Below are 25,085 nucleotides of genomic sequence, written 5' to 3'. Positions count from 1 at the left end.
AAATATCAGCAGTCCAGCGATAAACAATGAAAATTTGTATTCGAAGTTTGTGAAACAATGTGAGCCTCTGCAATGTGACAATGTGTTTCTGTCCTAACCTGTTTGTATTTTTATTCGTCATGAACTCGCTTTGTACTCGATCACTCCCCTCATTTTCTCAATCTCGCTTTTCGTAAGAGATCTTTTTTAATTAAGTAGGAATTCTACTTACTCTAAGCAGCTGTGGCGGCATCTGTTATAACGAAACAGTTGGTTTCTCGATGAGGAGGCATTAATCGCACACTTCTAACGCGTGTTCTTGCGTTGCAAACGAAATTATTAATTTCTTTATTAGGAAGCTAACTTATATAGAAGTTGTACAACTTACCTATCGAGATTGATGAAATTTCAGCTGTAAATCTGGAAGAAACATGTCTTGTAGAACACCTCTTGACGATACACTGTAAACAATGAGATATCCAAGACCTTCAGTCTACGAGTCGACTTTGAAAAGACAAACCACTTTCAATCTTTTACAATGCAGATATAAATTATTTTTTTAAAATACGTACTTGTAAGAGATATTTCGCTTAACGTACCTTGAAATTTCATCAAAATCCATAGTGGTTGGCGACGAGTCCCCTTGTTAGTTATGTAAGGCCGATTTAGCTTGTTTTATACAATAAATATTAGTGAATGAATAGTTCAATTTCGGATTGTTAAATTTTTAATAAAAAAACGAGCAAAAAGATTAGGCGTCCGTTACGGATCAAAAGCGTAGAGAATTCGATTAGTCTTGAAGCGAGGAAAGTATCCATTGTCGTACAGTCCTCGGAGAAAGATTACATAGTGAAGAAATCGAGGAACTAGTTGTATTCTACTGTTTCGATGTTAAGATAGAATAATCGAGAAATGAGGTCGGACCGTGAAGAATGTAGTGTATATTAATTGGTAACGAAGGTCAGACTACTAAAGGCTGCAGTGTAATCAGTGGCACTGTACTAAATATTTTATTGAGCACTACTGTGGAGAATCCTGATTTCCACTTCCACGTGGCGCGTGGTTATGAACACGTGTACAACAAACAGAACCCCAGGGCTATGTTTCACGCTCATCGGATCGCTCATGTTGTATGTATATCGCTAATCGTATCCAGTTTGTACCGTTTGATGATTCTGTGTGTACGATTGAACCCTGTAATTCGACTCGGAGTCGGAGGAACAGGTTCTCGAACGATGGTGTTTGCTTGTAAAGCTCAAAACGGTTCGAGTCGATCAGGGAGGGACTGTTTCGCTCGTTGGGATTTTCCACTTGTTCGTTGAGCTGTCAAGTTGGTGATCACACAAGCGCTTATACCTCTTATTCATTCCATGGCATTCCAAGTTTCGTGAATGAGCAGCACGCTGACGTACGCCGAAAACCGAATTGTCGTTATTTACTTATACGCCAGACTTGGACATTATTTCAATTAATTGATCACGGAGTGATTGCTCAATTAGCGAATCATGTTAATCGCACGGAAACAATGTTTATGTAAGTCCGCGATAATTTATTCGACGCGACAACGGAATCGTTGTGACGGAATTATTTTTATCGATTAGCTTTTGAACCTTGCGCACCGATATATCAGGTCTCAACATCGGGCTTCAACTTGAACACTAGAAAACATGATAAATGTTTCGTGAAATTGATAGTTCCCTCGACAGTGTGCACAAGGGTTGAAAGACTTTTTTTTTATTAATTTTTTAATCGAACGAACATTCGCTAGAATAACCCTCTACGAATAATTTTTAATTACATAGGAGATTTTTAATATTAGACAAATTATATTCAGATCATTTGTATTCGTACTAAAAGAAACGTTAATTTTAAGTTATTTTTATAACGAAGACACGAAGGAACTGTTTCGAGCAATCTCGAGATGTCTGTTGTCGTATTTTTGAAGTAACTTACGTCCAGGTCTGCTATGCGTAACGTCTTAGCACATTGTTAGCGTATTATTAATGGCCGCACGGACTAAGCCACCGTGTCCATCTTGCAGGAGAGGACCGTGACGCGATGCGGCCACAGATTCAAGGAGCAATTGCGACGTTTCTTTTTTGGTGTGATTCTCATCACGTCTTTATTATTCAGTTGTAAATTAAATACCAGTTACAAAGGCTCTTTGTACATAACGGCCGCAATAATGCTTTTGTTTTATATTATATATAATATATACTATTGTATCAAACCAACCGGCTACTATTTCATTCGCTCATCTTATGTTTTCGTACACGCGTGACAAGAAGTCGCTACAATCTGCGTGCAACAAGGACACTTCTCCCGGCACCGCTTGGCAAAGCAAGGTAGATGATCTTTATATAAAAAGGAATCAATATAGAACAGTATCATTATTGTCTCCTTATATTGTCTCCATTCGCAATCCCTTTCTTTTTCCTCTGTTGACTATCTGCTTTGCTCTACCAGGTTCGAAATCTTTCAACGATGATCTGCATTATAATCTCAGTAATAATCGCTGCCCGTCCCAATCGTCGATAAGAAAATCGCAAATAAAATTCATTCATGATTTCCGAGGAAATTGAATTCCCTCGATCCTTGTATCTTATCGATTAACATTATTTTAGTAAAATTATTTGTATCTGTTCGTTGTCAGAAACGACGAGTGGAAATGGCGCAGCATAATATTAACGACCCTTTACAAAGCCGAACGTTTTTTCATCGAGAAACGCTCGCATCTTGTAGCAACATCTTTGTCACCCACAAAGAGAAAAAAAATCAAGTATCTTTTGCTTTGCTTTCATTTTCGCGGTTCATTCGTGTCCCACGCGTCCCGACGTGAACAACAAACTGCGAACGGAAGAGTTCGGAAAGCTCTTGTGTCATTACCTCTCCTTTTGGATGCAACGTCGGTTGCACCGTGGTTCCTTTAGCATCTGACCGAACCATACACGCTATGCGTCGGCGCGCGTGCAGTCTGATCGAAATCAAATGGATCTATTTTTCTGTACAATCGTCCTTCTTCGCCTAACGAGTAGGCTTACCCAAGTCGCTATTTTATCACGAATCATTTATTCGGTTTAAAAGACGCGAGCAAAAGTTTTTTGTGACTTCGAGCGACCAGTTGATTTCGATTAACTGCAACGTTGACCCGCGTAACGTGTCGTGCACAGTTCGTGTAAAATTTTCTAATAGAATTCTATTCCGATTTTTGCTTCTTCCTTAAACTCGTCCGATCGATTCATATCCGATGGAAAGAAAACACAGAAGGCCATATTCCTTAAACGGAAGCGCCGCATAGTTTTTTTAAACTACGACTAGTTCAACGTCGCGTTTTTCCTTTGTACCACGAAGTGCGACCGAGGCCCCTACGGCTGTAGAAACGCTCTCAGAAATTCAAGAAACGAGGACGCAGCGGCAGGTACCCGTGGCTGCTGAGAAATCGCCGAGCAGCTCGGGTCATCTCCAGTTGATCGCGTGTGCGTCCACAAGCCACTGTCGTCCATTGCGCCTCCAACTGTAGCTTTAACGGAATAAATAACATTAACCTTAGGACTACAACAGCTGTAGACTAATCTATGTTTCAATCTGAAATTGTACCAAATATTGGATTGGAACGACAGTTCGTAGCGTTTCTAAATTAAGGGGATTTTGGGCTGCGTGAGGGCTCATTCTATATGTAGAGGAAGGTTAAATACAGCCCGCTCTGCTATTGATTTAACGAGATTATGTTTATATGTATCTAATAATATGAGTGCCCAAAAAAGAGAAAAAATCGTTACCCAACTTTTTTCTGCACAGAATTTTCTGCATAAAATCTGAGAGTACAGTTCCCCCTTAAAACTCAAAAGTAATTACACTGTCCAACAAATTTCAACTTTTTTTATGTTCCCTAATTACTGTTGGATCCTTCTTATAGTTTTTCGCTCTGATTCCGGAACTGTCCTTAATTTTTCTCCTATACTCTTCTATACGCACAGTTTTTGAGGAACATGGCTTTGAAAAAAAACATTTTTCAATTTGAAACAAATATTGTGATGTTATTATAAAAGATATTGAATTGTTCTTTGCAGAAAAAAATTCTGTAGACTTTCCTGAATACATACAGTGATATCCAATATTAATACATTATGATTGTTTAAACATGTTTAAACAATGATTAAAGACGGAGAGACACCACTTTTGCACCAATTTTTCAGGATATTTCTCAATTTATCTCAAAAAATAAGGGTCCAGCGGAAAATAGAACTATACCACGCGATAGAGCAGACTTTTATCTTGAGAAGCCATTCTGCCAAGTTTGGAACGTCGGCGTTTTTTTCGAATCAGAAAGCAAAATATCTTCGCCCGATATATATCCGAATATCCTCAAAAATTGGTGCAAAAGTGGTTTGTCTCTCCGCCTTTAGTGATTGTTTAAACATGTTTAAGCAATCACAATGTATTAATATTGGATATCACTGTATTCGGGAAAGTCTACAGAAGCTTTTGCTACAAAGAACAATTCAATATTTTTTATAATAACACCACAATATTTGTTTAAAGTTGAAAAATATGTTTTTTTTCAAAGTCATGTTTCTCAAAAACTGTGCGTGTAGGGAAAAATTAAGGACAGACTCGGAATCAGCGCGAAAAACTCTACATATAAGAACCACCCAACAGTAGTTGTGGAACAAATTTGGTGTTGGACAGTGTTATTAGGATATTTATATGTACGTAGATTTGTTCAATAACATATTTTACATTCTCCTCTATTACTTTTTGCCATCTTTTAGGTGACTTATCATATTATGCAATAAACCTATGAATAAATATCTTAATTTTATCTTTGAATTTTGATTTAAAAACGCTACGAACTTTCGGCCCAAACTAATATTTCCAACTACTTGACTACTACCCCCATCAACCATCGAACGTGTAGTCTTACCAAAAACACTGAAGTAATATAAATAACAGATTTTATTCTTCTACCATTTTATTAAGAGCAACGTATTCTCTTGGAAAATGTGGGAAACATATTGCCAGAGAATACTTGATTTTTAAATAACCACATGCACAATTTTGATTATTGCGAGAATAAGTATTCACATAAAGGGTGTCCCAACAAGAGCGGAAAATTTAAATTTGCTGCTGTGCTTTGAGAGTCAAACCATTAACACTAGACTGCGGATCTTTCTGCATTTATAACAAAATTGAGTAGACGAAACTTAAAATAGTTGAAAAATTTTAAAAGAAAATGTCAATATATGATTTCTCCTTTATAAAAATCATTACGGGAAGAAATAACATTCAATTCACTTTCTATTTCTTGCAATCGATGCAGACCATTTTTATTTTGCATAAAGATCCGCAGTCTATTTATCACAGTTCGATGGTAGACAGTCTGCCATTATTAAAAATGAATCGCTATTCGACACAACAAAAATGGTGGAAATCTAGCGCTTGTGACTAATGAAAAACCCCATCTTTGCATTATCGAGAAACGAGAAAGCGCATCCCGCACCCTTGCAATCCTGGAAACGAGTCTATCCCCTTAACGCTTTTGGATTTCTTTCTCTAGGACTTTTTAAAGTTAAAAATTTATGTGAACAAGCCCATGACCACCCAAGCCTTGAAGGAGGAGATGTACACGCTGTATCCCTGATATTCAGCCACAATTATACCAAAATATGATTGAAAATTTCTTCAAAAGAACGCAAATGTGCCAGCAAAGCCAAGGAGGGCCAGATTTATTGTTCCATGCATAATTCCTACATGTCTACTTTCTGATTAAATAAAAGAAACTGTGTTTTATTCGGAATTTAAATATTTCACTCTTGTTGGGACTCCCTTCAGTTAGAAGAACACAATGTCGCATAAACAAAAGAATGGCGACACAAGTACAGTGATACCTCGATATACATCTGCTTTGGAGTACGTCCAATTCGGAATACGTCCTGTTTGGACGTGACAAATTTTACTCGGTATACGACATAATACTTTTGTGTGAACACTATAGATACATCCTGAGAAGAAGACAGGAACAAAGTTCTCTGGACAGGTTTTTAATAAAAGTCAAACCAGCTGAGCCTAGTGAAAAGCGACAGAAAACGAAAAAAAGAAAAAACACCAGAATGTCTGGTTTTACTGCAAGGAGACTCTTCTTCCACAGAATAGAATACCATTTGTTTCTTTAAATTTAAAAATCTATAATAAAATCTCGTTTTTATCTATGTGTTTAAACAGTGTTTATATAAATTATTTTATAACCCCATTAATGTCAATAGGAGTTTTTTTACATGAGAACGGATTAATCACTTTTACATTACTTCTTATGAGAAAGGTTGGTTTGGTAAGTTGTATGTGGTTGACAAGTCGAAACATCAGGAACGGATTAAGATCGTATATCGAGGAAAGAGCTAACCATTTAACAAAGGAGTAGAGAGACGGCGAGAAGAGAAGAAAAGAGAAGAGAACAGGGACTCACCTTGGCGCGTTTGGCCGGCCTGAGCGGCAGAGGGCTGATGATACAGCAGGGACTGTCGAGCACGTCGAACGTGATCGCTCTCTTGGCGTTAGGCTTCCGCTGTACGGACGCAAAGTCGTGGGAAGTCTGGAAAGGATAGACACACTAGCTACAGCCGGCAATTAAAAAAGTATTTCCGCTTCGAAACATTCCTGTCCAAGAATGTCTCAGGGGTGGAAAAAATAGTACGTTTAATGATCGACGAGAGAGCGCCGATCGATTTCACGCTTCGAAAGTCACTCGACAGAGTCGACAGAGACGGCGGCTACAAAACGTAACGCGCCGAAGAGAGAGAGAGAGAGAGAGAGAGAGAGAGAGAGAGAGAGAGAGAGAGAGAGAGAGAGAGAGAGAGAGAGAGAGAGAGAGAGAGAGACAAAGAGAGGGAATAGACACAGAGGGGACTCATCGAGGGACTCACTTCGAAGAAAATTAGGGGACTGCGTTGACTCGTCCTCACACGTGTTCTCTCACCGGAGCAGATTTCGCGCCATCACTAGCGAACAACTGCCGCGACATGACTAGCCCTTATTTTCATTTTTATTTTCGTTTCTCTTTGCGCGGTTGCATGTAGCTTTTGGAATAAGCGTCGTTTCGAGAACGCCGCTCAAAATCGTCTTTGGACTCGTCGTTTCTTGGGACGGGTACTTTATGGAGCAGGGGTGGGACTGGGAGCTGGGGGAGGAGTACTTTGGTACGCTAGGCCAGGCCTATACAAGGGGTGTTTTACGTTCGAGTTAGTTTGTAGACATGCGGCAACTGAACGTTATTTACGAAAGAAGTAGAAATATATAAATATATGAATATATTAATATGAGATAATAAATATATTTAAAAAGATATTATTTATATATATATACTTTTGTGTTATATACCTATATATATGTATATATATAGATATGTATATATGTACATACACCGTCGTGCAGGATCTAGGGATCGCTCTAAGAACGAAGGAGAATCACGGGGATACATTTACGAACGTACTGTTCGAAGAGAAAGAAGTATTCGTACACCTTTGATGTCTCCGTTTGTTAGCATTCTATCCAAAGTGAGGAATAGACTGTGGATTTTTATGCAAAATAAAAACTGCTTCGAGCAATTGCAAGAAACAAAAGATAAATTCACATTTCTTTTTTTCCTTAATGATATTGATATATTAGGTCAATCGGAAACTTCCGTCCGTTTAGCGTCGAGTAGCTGTAGCTCGAACTGTCATTAACTATAACGTCTAAAGTAAAGTTAACACGTTGATCGCCCAGCGTAATTCGGCTAAGTTTCATGCAGGGCCCAAAACCGACCGTCGGTACGCAGAACGAAAATAGAGCGATAACCGGGAATTCATGTTGTATATCCTATTTTTAATTAACTCGAACAAGAAGAGCGTCACCCATATTTGGGTGACGTGGCGATCAGCGTGTTAACTTTTTAGTTTGGACATCTTTCAATAAAATACAATACATAACAATATACGCCTGCATGAATAACATCGGTTTCTTCTACATTGAAAATGTCGGAATTTGAGCAGAATAAGCGTAATTTGCGCGATGTGTTAATCTTCTGCTTCAATTGGCAGAAAACTGCAGCTGAAGCTCATCGAATGATTGCAGACGTTTATGGCGATAATGCTGTTTCCGATAAAACATGTATATGTATAGAGAGAATGATTTCGACGCTTTAAAAATGGTGATTTTACTGTGGAGGACAAAGAGCGCTCTGGACGGCCACGAGTATTCGAAGACGAAGAATTGCAGGCATTGGTAGATGAAGATCCATGTCAAACGCAAAAACAAATTGCAGAAGCGTTAAATTGTACTCAATCTGTCATTTTCGATCGTTTAAAAGCCTTGGGGAAGGCCTACAAGGAAGGAAAGTGGGTTCCATATGAACTCAAGCCAAGAGACATTGAGATGCGAAAAACCATCTGCGAAATTCTGCTTGCGAAACGTCACAAAAGTTGTCAAAGAAACGTTAGAAGCACTTCGCTGGAAAGTGCTACTCCATGCGGCTTATTAGCCAGACTGTGCCCCTTCTGACTATCACTTGTTTCGGTCGATGGCACATGCCATCTTACGAAGATGTCGAAAAATGGATTAGCTGACTGGATAATCTCCAAAGATGACTCATTCTTTCGTCGCGGAATCGCTTGCTGCCCGAAAGATGGGGAAAAGTCATCGTTAACGATGGACAATATTTCGATTAATGTACTTTTTCATTTTGTTTCTTAAATAAAGCTCTACTTTTTGTAAAAAAAAAACGGACGGAACTTTCCGATTGACCTAATACAATGAGAATAACATAATTTTAACATCTTTATGTTATTTATTGTTGTCATAAATGCATCAAATCCACAGTCTAGTGATGATTTAAAGTAGGTATGTGTTACATTAGTCTGAAGAATATTACTGAAGGTGATTACTAGACTGCGGATCTTTATGCAAAATAGAAATGTTTTGCATTGATTGTGGGAAGCAGGAAGAAGATAAAAATTGATTTCATCCTTTGACGACGTTGTCACATTAAAAGCAACATTACGACATTCTTGAATCGTTTAAATCTTTTACTGTTTTATATTTCGCCCAACCAATTTCTTCATAAACGCATAAAGATCCGCAGTCTAGTGATTTGCTTAATTTAAAAATAGTTCTCAGCCTGGTCGATGGAAAACAATATCGTCGACGGAAAGATAGAATCATGGTGTAAGTGTATACTTTTTTCTCTCGCTCTGTGTTTTGATGCACGTGGACACGTTCGATGCCGCGAGGGTCACCAGTGGCCCGTATACCAAAAGCAACTTCTTTTTACATTCTTTCGTTCGATAGTCGAGAACTCGGAGGACGAAAGCGAGACTGCAAACAATTCTACGTGTTCGTACATCGCGTTTGCAAACAAAGAGGTCGATAACCTCTCGCGTTTACGTATATCCTGTGCTATCATTTCTTTCGGGTCATCGAACCGGATCGCTATTTTATACGTATGTACAAATACCTTTTCTCCAATTGTTTTGCGAATTTTTTTTAGAAAAAAAAAGAAACAGACTCGGTAGTTCGACGAACTTACAGCGTCAAATGTTATAGTAACATGGCGACATCACTGGGATGGATAATTACAGTTCACATCGTCTCGATAGCGTTTTAACGTACACGAACAATTTACACGAATTAAATTATCAACAAAAAAAGTTTTCAAAAACGAAAAAAGAAGGGAAAAATCAAAACGAGCATGGATACTCGTAAACATAATTCAATGCTTAGCGAAACTAGATCAAAGGAGAAGCCAGTGATTAAACCAAACATAAACGAAACAATGTTCTATCGTGTGTCGACTATGCGAATAAGTACGAATGTTTCCGATGCTTAATAATGTAATTAAATATAAAAAAAAATTGTATACACGCGATTAATAACTTAAGTACTCGATCGAGAGGCCGTTTAAACTTTGACACAATTATTTAAATAACGCGTTCTCTACTCACATGATCGTAAATTACACTTACAAAATATTCAGACCGTATCAGCCACATATAAATAATTTAACAGGATAAGCATACTCGTAGTTGGAATAAGTTTATATATATAAATAAATCAGACGATATTTACGCCCCGTTAATGTTAGTCATGTTACACTTAAAATTTACGAGACAAAAAAAAAGAATGCTAATAATCTTTGGAATGGACGATACCAGGGCGACGAATGCAGGTCGATTAAGGGTCGCGAAGGTTAGCTAACTGAGGTTATGTTTCTTTTCCGCGCGCCTTGGTGTTTAACATGTATTCATAAATTAATGATTTAAAAAAAAAACAAAAAAAAATGATAGGAAAATAGAAATAAGTTGTATGGAGAGAGACAGAAGCGACAAGGCATTACATTATTAAGAGAGGCAGGCAGAATTAAAAATAATATAAACGTAAGGAGAATGACAGAGACAAGAGAGTGTTAAACAAAAGAGAATTAGGCCGGCTAGCGTGTCTAAAGGCGATTGGTACGGGAATAATACCAGGATAGGGCTGGTTGAGTTTGAATATAATTTTGATTATGATGGATATGGTTCTCTACCTTTACGGGACTAGTCCCTGCTGTTAAGAAACTATCCTCCAGTGCCATTGATGCCGGGGAGAATAATACAGATGTGTCCAAACTTTTACTCTGGAAAGAACAATGAAATCTCGTTGCATTAAATGTTTTCCCGCAATTTCTATACACCTTAAGTATCTCGCTTATTATTGATAATAAAAAAAAAGACCTCAGAGGAAGCATAATTAGACTGTATTATTATAACTAGACTGCGGATTTTATGCATTTATGACAAAAATGAGTAAGTACCGTTTAAAACAGTAGAGGTATTAAAAAGATTTATAGCCCTCATGTATTAGTTTCACCTTAACAAGATAATAAAAAGAAGAATGAAATTTTTATTTAGCTCCTGTGTCTCGCAATCGATACAAACATTTTTTATTTTGCATAAAGATTCGACGTTGAGTATTAAAAATAAATGGAAACGTGACTGAGATATTTTTCCAGTATCAATAATATGTGAGATATCGAAGGTACTTCAGTTAGGTGAGAGGTGTTGTTTGAATTCAGATTGCCGATATTTATAATTCCTCAAGGAAGATTCCTAATACAATGAATTTTGATAAATATCCGCAGTCTGCTTTCGGCAAATAAGAATTGTAAACGTAACATTCGACTTACGGGTGTTTCTACAACGAAACTCATTTCCGAATTATCCTGAGAAGCATTCGCCCATGCTTGGCAGAGAGCTTTTCGCGCTCTCTTTCCGCCAGGAGCGCTGTTCTCTTTACCCCGTCGTCTTATCGTGCTGTAACCGGAGTCTTGAAGGATAGTACTGGTCCCTGCTAAGCTTTCACGATCGGTTTCCTGTTTGATGATCTCGGTTAAAGCATCGAGACGACTTGGGGTAGCAGGTAACTGAGTAGTCGCGCCGCTGCGCCGTTCCAGCTCTGCCAATGCGTTCTTGAATGGCGTCGGCGTCCTCGGCGTATTGCCATCTGTAAATACAGGTTTTCTAGAGTTAAACTGAAAAATATATTGATACATCAGTCGACTGCGGATGTTTATGCAACTTTCAATTTTTGTAGGCAAAGGCTATACCCGGGTTTGGTGGTGAAATTCGCCCCCGGCGGGATTTTAACCCCTTAACCTACTTCACATTTACTTTCCAAAAATTTTCGCCGAAATGCCCGTAATATTCACGTTTGGCCCGATCATCGTACTACGGGCTATGTCTGTAGTTGTAGGTTAAGGGGTCAATCGAGCTTATTGTTAGACTTAAGATTTCTATTTGAAATCTGCATTTCTTCGATTTTTTTCGTCTATTTCATTTTTTATAGCCAGAATTTGCAACGGAAAAATCTGGAAATGGTACCTAATATGTGGCTTAATATTCGATATGTGTCAGATTTTTTCAGAATTTTTAGTTGTCCGTAAATAGGGAAAATGGGCCAAAAACTGATTTTTCGATTTTTCTCGATAACTACCCTTACAGATGAGATAGGGGGCTGAAACTTGGCAGAGAGGGGTCTTTTCGGGTAGGCTATCGAATGGTCCAAGCTCAATTAAAATCCCGCCTTTTAAGAACGCGGAATAATGTACAATCTTATTTTCAGTGGTCTTTGTAATTCTGGAATAAATCGAAATCGTACTAGATTCTGTAGAATTTGATATTCTAGCACTGTTTGAAAATGTTTAGAACCCATAAATGCATAAAGATCCGCAGTCTTCGATTCCTGCATGGAATCAACTGGTTAATTATTTCCTGTTTGCTAACAGAGAGGATAGCCCATAAAACTGAGAATGCTTCGTCGGTAATTTACCATTCTGACTTCGCCGAAGACCGGTGGGTTGTGGTGTGGTGAGTGGACCTGGGCTGCTCGCCTTAGGCGTGCTGGCACGCGGCCAGGAGGATGTTTCCGGGCTGAGACTGTTCAAGAACTGTGACGGGCTGAACGGTAGTTGTTTAATAGGAGTGGTTGGGGTCGCGTCGCCGGTCTGATGCTGCTGTTGCGGCTGATGCTGGGTTATTATCAAATAATCAGACTGGTTCCCGCTATCGGGGGTGTCGGTTCTCTGCTGAAGTGTATGAGTATTTCTACGTCTGCGCAGGATGGGGGGTGGACTGCTTCGTTCCTTCTCCGTCATACTGCCCGACATGTCTTCAAGGTCCGGCATGGGCATCAGTCTGATCTCCGAGTTTCTCGAGTTGGTCGCCTCACCTTGGATTTGCAAATCGAAATACCTACCAAAAAATAATCATGTGATTTCTTTCTCTTGTTAGAAAACTTAATCCGGCGTTAGTTAGGTGGGGTCTCACAGACCCCAGAGATTTTAGATTGATTGTAACATTGTAAAGATGTTTCATTAGTTAAGTATTTTTGAATAATAAAAATTTAATTTCGTGGATCTGCGTTTTTACTCTGATAAATTGCAAGCCTCTTAAGCAATGCCTAATTTTATAATTATGAAGAAGGTATTTATTTTTCTATAATACAATATATTATTTCGGTGGGTCTGTGAGACCCCACCTTACCACTTACAATACATTTTACCACCTTACCCCAACGCCGGGTTAAAAATTTATGTTCTTTAAGGAAGCATACATTTACTCGCAAACATACAGCCGCGCAGCTATTTTCATAAAGCTGCGACGGCTACATGCTACCGAATAATGCAAATTACGCCTCGTAAACGTGAAAATAGGACTTTTCAGACTTTTAGGCCATTTCACTACTGGAAAAGCCCATCTTTGGAGAAACGAGAGTCTACCTCCTTAAAACGTACTTTGTAAACGGTGATATTGGTTCAGTCTTGACTTTGACGGACGAGCTAGCCCTTTTCGACGGAGAATCCAACCGGGAATCATCAGTGCTGTGCGTGCGATCGTTCAGATTCAGAAGACCCTGGAACGTCTGAATGTTTTGATGATTCTCCCAGGCTCTGGTCCAGTCCAGTTGGTCGATGTCCAGAGTATGCGATGTTTGCATAGTCGTCGAAATCGTCGTCGCGTTGTCGTTGCTCGTGGACGATGTTTTCAGGCGAGCGTGACCGGACAAGTCTTCTTTCGTGCAGAGGGAGTCTTTCGCAGCGGTTGGTGGCTCCGTGGCTTTTCTTCGACTTCGTCCTGTTGTAAACATCGGTGACATGAGAACATCTGTTTCCCAAATTACACGCGCTTAAGGATCATGCTCGCTGCAATGTAAAACGGTCGCTCAATGTCGATCAGCTATCTACGACAGAGAAGATTACGTAGCAATATGTCTCGGCGACCTTGAGCGATCATTTAACGACTGCTACTGTACGAATGCTGCACGACAGCTCAAATATCTAATACATACATTTAAAGGCTGTCTATCTCTGTCCTCTTTAAAGGACCGAGCCAGATTTTACTACCTCCAGTAGTCTTTGTGGTTGTGAAGGTTTTATCATATGATAGAAATTAGTTTATGTTATCGGCGTACAGGTTCGATCCCAAATCAAGACACAGCAATTTTGCGATTTAAAAGATTTTTCTCAACGTTTCGATCCAAGTATGGATCATGCTCGAGAGAATTTTGCGTTAAATTTTATTATAATAGTCTGTGCAAATAGTCTTTCTGGAATATTAGAACAAGATGTCACCTTTTCTTTTGAGTTACATAATTTTCTAAGAAAGTATAATAAATATCCCAGGGGTCCCATTAACTCTTCTGTCAATAACCGGGTATGTACTTTCAATTTCTTTTTAAAACGTCTCTAAATGTTTTTGTCGATGAATAGCAAGACTATTGTGGATTCTTATGTTTCTCGGTGACACTGTCTAACAAATTTCAACTTTTTTTTTGTATTTCGATTCCAACTATGCGATTCTTATAGTTTTTCGCGCTGATTCCGAATCTGTCCTTAATTTTTCTCCTAGACGTACAGTTTTTGAGAAAATTGAGTTTTAAAATAAGACATATTTTTCAAGTTTAAACAAATATTGTGATGTTATTACAAAAGGTATTGGATTGTTCTTTGCAGCAAAAGATCCTGCAGACTTTCCCGAATATAGAGATATCTAATATTAATACATTATGATTGTTTAAACATGTTTAAACAAGCATTAAAGACGGAGAAACACCACTTTCGCACCAATTTTTGCGGATATTTTTGAATTTATTTAGAAAAATAAGGGTCCAGCGGAAAATTGAACTACACCACGCGAAAGAGCAGACTTTTATCTTGAGAAACCACCATTTCAAGTTTGCATGGTCGACGTTTTTTTCGAACCAGAAAGCAAAATATCTTCGCTCGACATGGAACGCCCGTTCTAGCGGTAAGCGCCACTGGCGGTAACTCATGTCGGGCGAAGATATTTTGCTTTCTGGTTCGAAAAAAACGTCGACCATGCAAACTTGAAATGGTGGTTTCTCAAGATAAAAGTCTGCTCTATCGCGTGGTATAGTTCGATTTTCCGCTGGACCCTTATTTTTTGAGATAAATTGAGAAATATCCTGAAAAATTGGTGCAAAAGTGGTGTCTCTCCGTCTTTAATCATTGTTTAAACATGTTTAAACAATCATAATGTATTAATATTAGGATATCACTGTATCCGGGAAAGTCTACAGAATCTTTTGTTGCAAAGAATAACATCACAATATTTGTTCAAAGTTGAAAAATGTCTTTTTTTAAAACTAAATTTTCTCAAAAACTGTACGTCTAGGAGAAAAATTAAGGACAGGTTTGAAATCAGCGCGAAGAACTGTATAAGAAACGGATAGTGGGAATCGAAATACTTTTTGGCTGTTGGACAGTGTGATTAGACTGCGAATCTTTATGGAAAATAAAAATTGTTTGCATACATATATTGTACAATATAGAAGCCAAATAGAATTTTGTCATTATTTCTCTATTGATTTTCATCGAATACGAATACATTGATACTTCTCGGTGATTAGACTGCTGATCATTACAGAAAATAAAAGTTGTCTGCATATATTGTTCAATATAGAAGCCAAATAGAATTGTCATTATTTATCTACTGATTTTAATCGAATATGAATACATTGCTATTTTAAAATTCGTTTGGTCTGTCCACTGCTTTAAATTGCACTTACTCATTTTCGTCATAAATGTCATAAAATCCTCAGTCTAGTCTCAATTCACATTTGGAATTAAACCCTATTATTCACGTTGGAATAATAAAGTGCAACGCGATAGAAGATCGTCGAAATTTTTGGTTATTGTCGTAAAAGTTAAGTGGTACTTTTCGCACAGACGCAGACGGTACGACGAACTTTTCGTGTAACTAATGAGTTGTATGAACCTCTGGTCCCGGTGACGGATCTCCCTTCCTCCGTCTCGTATTTCCTCCTCATCGTGCTGTTCCAGTGGTTCTTGATCGCATTGTCCGTCCTTCCTGGCAGCAATTTTGCGATTTTCGCCCACTGATTGCCCACCCTGCGGTGAGCCTCGACGATAATCCTGTCCTCCGCCTCCGTCCACGCTGTTTTCTTGATCCCCGGGTTCAGGTGGTTGTGCCATCGTTCCCGGCACTGCTTACCGATACGACCCTTCAGATGCCGTGCAATTAACGTCCACTTCTTCGGCCCGTATCGCTCCACCAATTCCACTACTTTTTCATCCTCCTGCAAACATCAGCAATCATCAGTCCTCGGAACGGAAACCTCCTGATTTACCGGTTTTGTACATTCCACGACCAATGTTCCCTACGAAACCTGCGGCGGCCATTCAGACCACTCTACTAAATACCTGTGTCACTCTACACACTCGAGGACACGGAAAAAAATGAGGAATGCCCGGACTACTCTCCTAACGCGAAGATGGAAATATCAGATGATTGCATAACTTCGTGCCCGATTTTTAGGATCGTTATCAGGATAGTTATAGGAGTGTAAAAAAAATATTATATAATCACCATTATTTTTTACAATTGTAAAATTAATATATATATATAATTTATTAATACGCTGTATTATTTAAAATTGTACCATTGAATTTTATTTTCAAATCGGCCACAAACTTATGCAATCATTAGGGGTGTGCGAGAACCCGAAGTATCGGGAACCCGATGGTCGGGACGAGTCGAGAAGAGTCGAGTCGGGTCGGGTCGGGTTCCCGAAATTTTGAGATTCCAGAAAATTTCGAATAAAAAATCCGAAACTATGAATGTATTCATTAAAACGAATATAAATGATTACTGGGTTCAAGAAATTTTCGGGAACCCCGATAAATTCGAGAATCTCGAAAGATCTCGAAAAAATTTCGTGTTCCGGACCCGACCAGATATTTCGGGTTCTCGCACACCCCTAGCAACCATCTAATACATATTACCCTGCGCTTGAATTTTCAAAGACATTCTCTCATTTAACAGGAGGGTGCGGGATGCGCCTTCTCGTTAAAGCGTTCTCGTTAAAGATCAATGTAGGCCGTAATCACCCTCAGAAGTCCTATTTTTACGTTTACGAGAAGTAATTTGCATTAAGCTGCGCATGTAATAAAATTAATTACTTCTCGTAAACGTAAAAATAGGACTTTTCAGGGCGATTACGGCCTACATTGATCTTTCATCTAACGGTTTAACGAGAAGGCGCATCCCGCACCCTTCCGTTCAATGAAAATATCTTTGAAAATTCTGTTCATTATTATGTTTGTTTTCCACGCGTCTTGGTGATTAACATGTATGTATTCATAAATTAATGATTTAAAAAAAAAAACAAAAAGAATGATGGGAAAACGGAAACACGTTGGGTGGAGAGAGAAAAGCGACAAGGCATTGCATTATTAAGAGGCAGGCAGACAATTAAAACGAAAAATAATTTATATTATTCGACAGCATGTAGCTGTCACAGCTTTATGCTTCCGAATAATAAACGTAATAGTTTAACACTAAACCTACCGAGCCTCAAAAGTAACTGGAACATGCTCTCTTATAAAAATGACCAGATTAATTTGTCATAATAAAAGTTTTACTCATTTGACGTTATATTTTATCCAAGAGAATTAAATAAACCATTCAACTATGCCCGTCTACACTTTCAATTCTTTTTAATAAAATTTTTATAAACAGAAAACAAAATGTGGTGCATCTACCCGAAATGTTGGAAAACTTAATTTTATTAAATAAGATGACTTTATTTATTCAATGCAAATAAAGTTACAAAGTGGGTTAAACAGTGATCGCAATGTGAATGGAAAAAGAGATAAACTGTATTGAGAGAGAGAGAGAGAGAGAGAGAGAGAGAGAGAGAGAGAGAGAGAGAGAGAGAGAGAGAGCGAGAGAAATAAGGTAAAGCTAATAATGCTGTAGCGTAAATGATGCTGTGATGTGTTCTGTACTGTATTGGAACGACGATTGAGCTGGTTCGTCCCTGGAAAAACCTTTGGTCCCTTTTCTTAAGGGGGGTGTCATAAACCACTTGGGCCAGGCAACGAAATCTCTGCTCCTACGGTCGGAGTCGCACCATAGCCTGTCTCTGTATAATATTATCGATAGATTCTAACACGAAATTATCCTAAACGTAAAAATAGGACTTTTGAGAACTATTGCAACCTAGATTGATCTTTCGTCTAGCGCTTTTGACTACTGAAAACTCGCATCTTTGTATCATCCAGAAATAAGCAGGCGTATCCCTTGCAATCCCAGAGACGAGGCTACCCCCTTAATTCTGATAGCTTTTCATTCATACTAGAACAAGGGTGAACATTTAAGCAGAGAGCGTGACAACAAACTGAACGTCTTAATGGATTCTTGGTCGCCTTTGTGCCCTTTCAAGAGCCCTCGGCAGGTTCACAAGCTCTTTCATCTCCAGTCAATACTCGACATTCCGAAAGTCATTTTCCGTGAGCGTCTAATAGAAGCTTGGACTCGGTGTGTCATTGGATCAGTAACTCTCGAACACCCCCCGTGGGCATTCGATTATCCAAGGGCAGAGCTGTTGATGGAGTGGCACGGGCTCTCGGAAAGCTTGAAAAGGGGAACATTCCGTCGAACGTGTCGTAGAAAAACGTGGAACCGGCGACGAGCACCGGAAGGTTGCCCGAGTGATCCCATCGCATCGGCTCGAGTCTCGTAAGTAATTTCTCTGGTCCTCGCGGAGTCACGGAGAGGCGGAGAACGTGGCGGTAGGTCGAAGAAAGGAGTAGAGTAGAGGAGAGGAGAGAGATGATCGTCGCGCACGAACCTCCAGGGAGACTTCGGAGAGGGGTATTGGAGGAGAGAAAGAAATAGAGGGAGAGGGGGAGGGAGGGAGAGAGAGAGAGAAACGTAGGAGTTGGGCAACGAGGACGCGATGGGTTTGCGCTCCCATACCACGAATCAGGTGCACACCGACGAGGACCCGTGACCGCGTGTACACGCGTTCGGTACACGGGCAGCGGCTTACTTGCCCTTGGCTGTTGCCAAGTGCATTGGCACGACGACGACGACGACGACGACGCAGCATCTCCGCGGCTCCAGACCTCTCTTCTTCTTATTGCATACCCCACCGAGGCGACCGTGGAGAGCGTTTTCGCTCGTTTCTTTTCTGCTCGGCCCAACGTGTAGGCGTACAGTACCGGCCATACACAGGATCACGCCGCGAAGGGCCGCAAAGTCCCAACTTCAAAACAACTCCGACTCCGGCGAGTCAACAGTTCCCTTCTACCCAGCGGTGATTTTTTCATTCGTAGCTTTACCGCTTTTACAGGAGTTCTTTTTATTGTTCATCATCCTGCAACTATTTTACAACCCCTTGCCTTACGACTTGTTCTCACATTCGTCGTTTCCTCAAGAAGAAGAAACGAGTTTATATTTATCGAATGCCTATGCTCTTCATAGTTCTTCATGCCTATTCTTCAACACGCTTTGTAACGACAATAAAATAGAATTTTATTTGAGCTTCAAGGGAATTAATAGCATACACATTTAGTAGATTTTGTTTAGAATCTTCACAGTGCAAGGGGTTAACTGATTCCGCTTGTCTGTGACCCAGATTCGACATTAACTTTTGCACCTATAGTTCATTATTTTACTGCTTTACTACGCTCATTTATGATGCCACAATTTCGTGGTGTGCAACAACAATTGTAACATTTCTCTGCTGTTCTATTAGATAGCATTTTTCTAATTGTAGAAAAGGTTGGTGACTATATAATTGATTAATAAAGCTGCATTCTTTAAAATTTAACCATTAAAACCATTAATTTTATTTTCAAATCGGGCACGAACTTATGCAATCGTCTGATACATAGGCTAATAGAGTCCTCGGAAGGATTATCCCTTGAACGATGGCCCGGGGTATCTAAACTGTCCTGTTATTACTATTAAACAGCAGTTCGTATGAAGAATAAAAACCTACTCGATTGAAAACTGATCGACATAAATAATATAATTGAGGGTACCGTACTCCGATTCCATATTTAGCTGGACGTTATACAGACATCTTTAAAAAACACCCTGTGTATAGCCGGTGAACTGTGCTGGCTCCAGGCGAATTCAACCCGGATACGCTGGCATGGTAGAAGAAACTTTTCGAGAAAGGGGGTGTAACGGTACATCGCGAACTTTCTGCCGACGACAAGAGAAACGGCCCCCCTGATCGAGTCCAAATACTTGTGGAAACGGGTTCCGGGGTCTGACAACTGAATCTTGCACCGGAGTTGCAGTAACATGCTTTTTAATGAGGAAGCGAATGACGAAGTGCACAAGTGATAAGCTCGAGTCTCGCCGTTTTGAAAAATGTTCAGATTTGGTGGATTTCTTGGAACAGTCTCCTTTGTTCTACATGTACTTGTATCTCTTTCCCGAATTATTTGTTCAACTCAGTACATAGTCAATTCATGACTTGTAGTCTAAACTGAACAATTTCACCTTTCGAGAACGAAAATTTAACATTTCTTCCGACCTAGAATGTTTAGTATCTAAATGTTTAGTACTTGATTAGATACCCATTTAACTGATAATGTAAACAATATCTTGAATAGCGGTATAGCAATTTTTAGAGTCATCGTTCGAGTGCTAAGGGTTAAGACTAGACATCCAAGTCTTCAAATTGCAAATAATTAATTTTCCCTATCATTCACGACACTGATACATAACCTAGTTCACTCAACAAAATATTTTTAGTATTTTAAAAAATTCTGCGAAATATTGAAGTATAGAAGTATAAACGTAATTAATGTTTAAATGTTCATATGCATTGGGTTTGCAAGAAAGTAATTTCGGTATTTCAAGGTGAAATAGAATCCAATTTGTCTATTCACAAGCAATGAACTTTAATATACTTTATATTTTCCATTTTGTTCGATGATCTTTTGCCATTTTCTGGTAGCTTCACAATTCCGCCCCCATAGAAACTTCTGGTCCTCATCGGCAAAAAACTGATCCAAGTACAATTTCAGGTCATCATCATTTCACCTTAAAATACCAAAATTACTTTCTTGCCAGCGCAATATACAGTAAAGCAGAGTAGGGCAATAATCAACTAATATTTAAAAATGACCAATAGTCTTTTCGAATGTTAGTCATAGCAAAATAGTCATTAGTCAAAACTTTCTGGTTAGTTAATGTGATAACTAGACTGCGGATCTTTATGCAAAATAAAAAATGTTTCCATTGATTGCAAGACACATCAGCTAAATAAAAATTTCATTCTTCATTTGATGATCTTGTTAAGGTGAAACTAATACACTGGTCTTAAATCTTTTTAATACTTCCACTGTTTTAAATTGTACGTACCCATTTTTGTCATAAATGCATCAAATCCGCAGTCTAGTGGTAACTAATTAATAATATCAATGTATGTTAATCGCACAATAGTAACTGATGACTAACGATTGATGACTGATCATCAACTACTAATTCAATAATAAGCAACAGCTAACGATTACTGAGAGCTGTGACTAAGTATTTGCCATTTAGTTATCACTAACTAATCAAAAAGTTTTGAATAATGACTATTTTGCTATAGCTAACATTCAAAAAGACTATTGGTCATTTTTTTAAAAATATTAGTTTATTATTGCTCTACTCTGCAGTGAAGCAAGAAACCCCGTCAACGTATGTAAAAATTAATTCTTCACACTTTACGTACCGGAAGCCTATTAATAGAGTTTTTAATAATTGTGCTGCATCATAGGAAAACATATATATATATAGAAATTTTCTTTTACATTGTGCAATCTTAAATGAAACTATTAGATGACGTTAATGAGGGTGACTTGTTAGTTCACAATGAAAATTGCTGTTGCTATTGAAGGGTCCATTAAAAAGTGTTTAGCCATGTACCATAGATTTTTCAAAATTGTGCAATAATCACCGGTCGGTAATGTGTTAATATTTATGTATTTTATGATGTAGTATGAGTTTGACGATTGTAAAGTAAAATTTTTTAAAAGTAACTGGTACATGTTCCCTTATAAAAATGACAAAATTGATTTCATGTATTTAGATTTTGTGCAGCTCCTATTGTAATATGTGCTCCACTAAAGATATCTATACAATTATTTTTATTACATCAATAATCGTAAAATAGAAAATCTGGAGACGGTCATTCTGACCGGTGATGGTAGGTTTAGTGTTCATATATTTTGTCTTCACAATTGCACTGTTACAATTGTTGAGATGTATATTACTACAGTGCAATAAAAAGCATTATTTCTCGGGTCGAATTCGATTCCCTTTTTGGTAGCGCGTAAAGTGTGCTTTAGGTAAAAAAAAAAAGAATGGCGACCAGAACTACCCTTAAGTGGTGGAGATTTCAATGCCGGTTTCGTGGGGTTCGAGAGACAATGGCCGGAAAGAGGCTCGATGGGAGAAGGGTGCAACAAAATTCAGGTATGTATGTACCTCCTTCGTCCAGGGCCCCTTGACCAGTTCCGGATTCACGACCTTCGCCCATCTCTGCTGGCATTGGACGTCGCTTCGATCTGTGAAATGACCGGCTATGGTGTCCCATCGGAGCACCGCGCCCCGTAGTTCCACGCTGCTCACTAACTGCTTCAATAAACCATCCTAGAACAATTATAAACCATCGTTGGACCATTAAAATAACCAATAAAACTGCACGCTCATTATTCAAATAAAACAGAAATCGATGCTATCAGGCTGCAAAATTGTACTTTACAATAGCGACAACATTACCATAAGAAAATGGCACCTGTTTCTCTCCTGTAATCTTGCTAACTCAAACTTACAAGTTGTTAGCAGATTATACGCTTTTTCTGAATTTATGTGTTTTAGTAAATGAAAGACGTATGCAGATACACGGTGTGCCGTTTCGGAAATTAATACCTTATGCAGAAAGAGTCCGATAGCCGACCTCGTTCGGCAGCAGGTGTTCTCGAACAGAATCAAGATTGTCGAAATGTGATCGATAAATTGAGAAGAGGCTACAACGATGTATGAAATTTAACTCGTTAATTTGCTTCGTTTTAGTTTGATAAACGCGCTTGCCCCTATCTAGTATCGCGGAACACGATAAAATTTCAAACTTAAAGTATTCGAGACTACACTCTGGGACAAAAAGATAGGGACAAATTTGTCTGGGACAAATAGATCATCTATTTTTCCTCATTTGGTACATTAAACTGAAGGAAATGAATATTTTAATATGTCAACATTACTGACATGCCTGTACGTGCAATGTACTGAATATCATCCACCATATTTACCTACTTTAATAGAATTTTCGAAATGGAAACAAATACATAGCAGTTTTACATTTGTCAGTTACGCAGAAGTTACTCGAGAGCAAACATTCATTGCAAAACGTAATTGATAAAGCGGGTACTAGCTTCTTTCGTCCTTATTTAATAAAACAACATACTAAAGTGTTAAGAATGGGTCGTAGAAAAAAAGTAAGTGTATGTGAAGTAGCCGCACATACGATATTGAAGTTAAAGGAAGAACAAGATTGAATTAAACAAATATCAAAAATTGTAAATAGATGCCGAAAAGTCATTATGAGCTTGTTAAAAAATCCTGAAAATTACGGGAAAAAGAAGAGTTCTGGGCGGCCACAAAGTTTAACTGTCCGTGAAAAACGTGCAACATTTAGAACAGCATCAAATTCGAGGATGACTGCGAGACACATCGCTGAAAGTGTTGGCGCAAACACTAACGGAAAAAATGTACGTTGTGTTTTACAAAAATTCAAGCACTTAGCGCGAAGAGAATTGCAGAAAAAACCTTGGTGAAAGAAGGAACATAAAGCGCTTCGTTTACAATTTGCCGAAAAGCATATAAATATGAGGACAAAGTGGCGAAGAGTCATATTTACTGACGAAAAAAGATTTAACTTGGATGGTCCAGACGACACACGTAGGCTATTATGTACTATTATACATAATTTGAATGAAGAACAGCTATTTTTAAGCCGTCGCTAAATGGGACGCTAATCGGCCCAATAATTTGAACAACTAAACACTTACGCTGTAACAATTGCTGCAAATAAACACATTTTACAAGATAATGTCGCACTCCACTCGGCGAAAATGGTCAAGAAATACTTTTTTTCAAAAATTATTCGTGTTTTGGAATGGCCAGCAAGATCTTCAACCTCAACATTATTAAAAATTGTTGGGGACATCTTGCCAGAGCTGTGTGTAAAAAATGGCGGACAATTCCAAAATATTAACGATTTAAAGTAGAGCATTTTGGACAAATGTGAGAATATAAACAGTATTCAAAAATTGTATAAATATTTACCAAACCGAATGATTAAAGTCGTTAGCTGTAAAGGAGGTCCTACAAAATATTGAGCATTGATTTTTATCGATTAATTCTGTTATATTTCAAGTTTTTCGTTAAGTGTGCTATCATTTTGTACCTCTATATTTCGTTAATAATTTCTACTTCGTTCAATAAAAATAGATAAGTTAATGAAGCTTCGTTTCATTTCATTCATATATGTTAAGAAAGACACACTAAAAATATGTGTATAAAAAACTTGTATTTCTAATGCTTAATAAACAGAAATTACATTAATTCCAAAGTGTGCTATCTTTTAGTTCCGGAGTGTATGTATAACTTTATTCGTTCCCCTCAGGGTTACAAATATTGAAACACAACTTCTCTTTCCTCCTCTTTCCCTCCTCGCATCAGGTATTCGAGACTAATTAATGGTAATAAATTTCCCAAAGATCCCAAGCGATCTCTAGTTTGGGTCTTTAAGCTCAAAATTCTCTGGCTTTGACAGTTTTCAAATTTGATTTCTCTTCCGTGGGTATAATAGAAATGTTTCAATTTCAGTTTCACCTCTTCGGTCATGATCCTATTGCAGTCGGTATGGTTTCGAATTAATCGCGAATCGGAGTCTACTATCTGCAGTTCCATTTTGCAAGCTTGATGTCTCTAGATCTCGAGTTCTCATCCCTTATTACTAGACTCCGGATGTTTATGAAAAATGAAAAGTTTCTGCATCAATTGCAAGATGCAGGAGCTAAATATAAATTTATATTCTTCATTAATAATTGAGGAAGCTTTTTTGAGGTTGAAAAATTATGGAAAATTAATTTTATATGGAAATTTTCTTGAAAGTGAATAATTTAGGGGTGTATTAATTAATTTTATATAAAATTTAAAATTATTTAAAAATTTTAATGCGATGAAAATAATATATTAATACTC

At 38.3% G+C, this 25,085-nt stretch overlaps 1 protein-coding gene across 3 annotated transcripts in view; it reads right to left on the bottom strand.

Moving 5' to 3' along the window:
• Positions 1–117: 117 nt before the first annotated feature.
• The window catches only part of Myb (proto-oncogene like protein Myb), a 72,245-nt gene continuing 47,277 nt past the window's right edge, over positions 118–25,085 (bottom strand). Inside the window, exons 3-10 of one of the 3 annotated variants that reach the window (XM_076431000.1) lie at positions 22,305–22,469; positions 15,783–16,104; positions 13,280–13,619; positions 12,316–12,737; positions 11,174–11,490; positions 10,535–10,624; positions 6,443–6,568; positions 118–3,499 (exon numbers count right to left, since the gene is read on the bottom strand). In XM_076431000.1, the coding sequence (XP_076287115.1) occupies positions 3,365–3,499; positions 6,443–6,568; positions 10,535–10,624; positions 11,174–11,490; positions 12,316–12,737; positions 13,280–13,619; positions 15,783–16,104; positions 22,305–22,469 (1,917 nt within the window). In that variant the 3' untranslated portion in view covers positions 118–3,364. The remainder of the gene's footprint in view (positions 3,500–6,442; positions 6,569–10,534; positions 10,625–11,173; positions 11,491–12,315; positions 12,738–13,279; positions 13,620–15,782; positions 16,105–22,304; positions 22,470–25,085) is intronic. The other 2 variants (XM_076431001.1, XM_076431002.1) reach the window with 2 other exon arrangements.

This window comes from Lasioglossum baleicum, chromosome 9, assembly GCF_051020765.1.
Source record: "Lasioglossum baleicum chromosome 9, iyLasBale1, whole genome shotgun sequence".
Lineage (NCBI taxonomy): Eukaryota > Metazoa > Arthropoda > Insecta > Hymenoptera > Halictidae > Lasioglossum > Lasioglossum baleicum.
Note: the sequence above shows the minus strand (reverse complement) of the source record. Positions and strands in the feature narration are given on the sequence as shown.